This window comes from Rhincodon typus, chromosome 13 (genome assembly GCF_021869965.1).
Source record: "Rhincodon typus isolate 14 chromosome 13, sRhiTyp1.1, whole genome shotgun sequence".
Taxonomy (NCBI): domain Eukaryota; kingdom Metazoa; phylum Chordata; class Chondrichthyes; order Orectolobiformes; family Rhincodontidae; genus Rhincodon; species Rhincodon typus.
In genome coordinates, this window is record NC_063344.1 from 5,826,984 (window position 1) to 5,831,130 (window position 4,147).

The 4,147-nt window shown below is 45.2% G+C and overlaps 1 protein-coding gene across 1 annotated transcript in view; it reads left to right on the forward strand.

Annotated features, from left to right (window-relative positions):
• Positions 1 to 1,471: 1,471 nt before the first annotated feature.
• The window catches only part of LOC125484701 (sodium/hydrogen exchanger 9-like), a 54,460-nt gene continuing 51,784 nt past the window's right edge, over positions 1,472 to 4,147 (forward strand). Inside the window, exon 1 of the mRNA XM_048604492.1 lies at positions 1,472 to 1,594. Coding sequence (XP_048460449.1) covers positions 1,486 to 1,594 — 109 coding nt within the window. The 5' untranslated portion in view covers positions 1,472 to 1,485. The remainder of the gene's footprint in view (positions 1,595 to 4,147) is intronic.

A 4,147-nucleotide genomic window follows, 5' to 3' on the forward strand; every position in this document is an offset into this window, starting at 1 on the left:
AGGGGAAGGGGTGGGGGTGTTGGTTGCAACAATGGATTGTTAACATTTCTGTCCTGTCAGCGAGAGAGGTGGCACATACAGAGTTTGTAACAAATGGAGGGGAAGGCTGGGTCAGATATTTGATTGGCATCGAACCGTAGCTTGCACGTTTGAGCTCGTTGTAGAGTCATACAGCACAGGGACAGACCCTTCAGTCCAACCAGTCCATGCCAACCATAATCCCAAACTAAACTAGCCCGAGACAATACCACCAGACCATGGCCTTCCCATGCTGTTGTGCTGCAGTTCTATGTTACGTGACCCAATTTGAGGAATTCTGAGCTCTTCCTCTTTAAGGTGTAGATTTTCTCCGGCATTGTTTTCCTGCACTGTCAGCTGCAGCTTATTCGATACCACTTAGCTTCTGCTTCAGATTGCTGTGTGTCCGTACTCCACTCCCAAAATCTGGACTCAGAGCTCGAACATCATGCTCTAATACAGCACTGATGGAGTGCTACACAGTCAGACGGGCTGTCTTTTGGACAGAGGTATTAAACTAAGGCTCTACCATGGAATCATAGAAGTGTGGAAATAGGCTCTTTGGCCCAACAAGTCCACACCGACCCTCAGAGCAACCCACCCAGACCCATCCTCCTATAACCCACCTAATCTACACATCCCTGTAACACTACAGGCAATTTAGCATGGCCAATCCACCTAGCCTGCACATCTTTGGACTGTGGGAGGAATCCGGACCACCCGGAGGAAACCCACGCAGACACGTGGAGAATGTGCAAACTCCACACAGACGGTCACCCGGGGGTGGAATCGAACCCGGGTCCCTGGCGCTGTGAGGCAGCAGTGCTAACCACTGAGACACCGTGCCGCCCTGTACTTGTCCTTTCGCAAGCCTCAAAAAAAAATCTCCATGTCACTGTTCTGAAGAGCGGGGCTGGTTATCTCCCAAGGCCCGGTTTATATTTATTCCTTAATCTGAGGGTCTAAAAGCTGGTTATCTGGATGTTATTGATGTTTGTGTAACTTTCTGGTGTATATATTGGCTGAGATGTTCCAAGGGATATGGGCCAAACGCAGGCAAATGGGACTGCTTCAGTTTAGGGAACCTGGCCAACATGGACGATCTGGACAGAAGGGCCTGGTTTCCATGCTGTGTTACCTCTATGACTCAAATGTTACAACAGGTTCATTTCAAAGCCACTTTATTTATCCTAAAACTCTTTGGGGTGATCCAAATCTCTCTTAGCATTTTACAAAGGACCTGTTTTCTTCCTGTTCCCTGTACAGTTTTGTGAAACGATAGAAAATGTAGTTTATTGCCACCATCTCTCCAGAGATGTGAGGGTTGAGATGGGTGTTTGAAGTACGTCTTCTGTGAGCAAACCAGCTATTAATGAAATGAAATTCAAAGCAGCAAGTAGGCCAAGACTAGGGACGCCTGTGCTTGTGAATCACATTGTTATTTCTTTTGTGTTTTTCAGGGGCATCATGTATGGTTTTGTCATGGCGATGATCAGCCTTGGCCAGCTAAACAGACATGACTTCTACTTCACTGACTGTTTATTTTTCGGAGCTCTGATTTCAGCTACGGACCCAGGTGAATAACGGTGAAGGGATTGTGGGTCAAAGGAAGCCATATCTGTACCAGCCAGCTCTGGGTCGTTCACCTCCACCACAGCCGCCAGCAAGTGTTGGAGATCACCACCGCATCAGCGGTTTAATCCTGCCTTCCCATCACCAGTGGTAGTTGCCTAGAGGTCACACCATTCCAATTCCCACACCTCCCCCAACCCCCCCCACTATGCTTTGTGCCCTTATCCTTCCTGCAAGTTGTTCCCAAAAACCGACCTCTTGAATCAGGCCTTTGTGACTTGTCCAAATCTGTGAGCCTGTCAAACTGTATCAGATAATGTTCCTGTGAAGCTTCTTAAAGGATATATCAAAAATACAAGTCATTGTTTTGGTTATAGATAGTAGGAACTGCCGATGCTGGAGAATCTGAGATAACAAGGTGTAGAGCTGGATGAACACAGCAGGCCAAGCAGCATCAGAGGAGCAGGAAGGCTGACGTTTCAGACCTTGAAGAAGGGTCCAGACCCAAAACGTCAGCTTTCCTGCTCCTCTGATGCTGCCTGGCCTGCTGGGTTCATCCAGCTGTACACTTTGTTATCTCATTGTTTTGGTTGCTTCTTTGTGTTCATGGAAACCAAGCAGATTATTACTTGCTGACTCCCAGCTTCCACGTTCCAAAGGTACGGAAATGGGAGCAAGCAGGGAGTGGGAAGCAGGGAGCAAAGGTTCAAGGGATGTGATTTTGAGGAGGTTTTGGGGTTTAAACATCGGTGGTTTAATGGTAAGATAACGTGGCTGCTATCAATTGACTCTTTCCAATGTATCTCCAGCTCTCCCTATTCTGCCAGTTCTCATCACTGATCTGTCTCGTTTTCTCATAAGTTTTTTGTTAAAAAAGGAGCTGCACTCTACAGCGTCACATGTAAGTGGAACACATGGCTCAGTAAAAATGTGGACGAGATGTTGTGATGGTAATGATAGGAAATCCAATGAAATCCAGAGCTGAAGGGTAGAATGGGATTGTTGCAGACACTAATTGACTGGGGTTTGAGGTGAATGAAGACTGTAATTGAGGTTTGAGGTCTCAGTGCAGACTGTAATTGACCGAGGTTTGAGGTCTCAGTGCAGACTGTAATTGACTGAGGTTAGAGGCTATAGTACAGACTATAATTGACCAAGGTTTGAGATCAGAGATGGTAGGAACTGCAGATGCTGGAGAATCTGAGATAACAAGGTGTACAGCTGGATGAACACAGCAGGCCAAGCAGCATCAGAGGAGCAAGAAGGCTGACGTTTTGGGCCTAGACCCTTCTTCAGAAAATGTAGGCCCGAAACGCCAGCCTTCCTGCTCCTCTGATGCTGCTTGGCCTGCTAAGGTTTGAAATCACATTGTTTTACTATTGGTGATCTTCAAGAACTAAAAATGCTTCACCTGTGACAGCTGTTACTTTAAACTTAGTTGATTCATCAAGAAGTTTTGGACAACCCACTCAAAAATGAGATGATGAGTGGCCTAACCAGGTTTAGAGGTCACAAGGTGCAGAGCTGGATGAACACAGCAGGCCAAGCAGCATCGTAGGAGCAGGAAGGCTGACGTTTCGGGCCTAGACCCTTTATCAGCAGGTTCCAGGGCTAAATTTGAATATTGAGGACTTATGTGGAACATTGCCCGATGGGGTGCGATGGAAGGTGTTATGTGCAAACATCATTTCTGGAGTTTGGATTTCAAAATAGTGGCATATGAGTGTTTGTTACTTTTGTGAAGAATTTTGTTTTGAAAAGGTAGAAAACTGCTTTAGACAATCCTTCCAGACAGTGATATAATCCAATATGTGACAGTAAATAGTTGACTGCAAACCTCCTGGAGTGTTAATGGAAAATTGGTTATGTTATAGTGGTTTATGCCAGCCAGGGTAAACATGAAAACCTGTTGGCTTGCCTTCAGTTCAGAATAATCAAATATTAATTTAAGTTTAGAAACTGCAGAGTTGGAATGTTTTTAGAGTAGTTTGACTAGGGCCAAAAGCCAATATAGTTTCTCTCCAAGAAACAAGTTTGTTTTTAGAGCTGGTCGTGGAAAATACAGTTACCACAGTGGAAATGTTTAGTTTGTGAAACTTTACAGCCCGGAGTATTTGGTTAGAAATACGCAGGTTATTAAAAGCTGAGAAAATTTAAGCTCTCAGTTTTGAGAGTATTCATGCAAGAAGACTCCACAATTCACAAGACAGAAACTTGGGAAAATTAGTTAAGTCTGATGTAAACATTTGATCTCAAGGGGTAATTTGTTCGGATTTGAGTCTCTGTAGGTTGAAAAGTAGGTTGATGAATGTCTCCATCTTTCATTCTCTCCCTCTCTCATTCTCTGTCTCTTTTTGAAGAAGGGTCCCACCCCGAAACGTCAACTTTTCTGCTGCTCTGATGCTGCCTGGCCTGCTGTGTTCCTCCAGCTCCACACTGTGTTATCTCTCTCTCATTCTATCTCGCTCGCTCTCATTCTCTTGCTTTTGCTCTCATTCTCTGTCTCGCTCTCACTTTCATTCTCTCTCTCTCTCATTCTCTCTCTCTCTCACTCTCT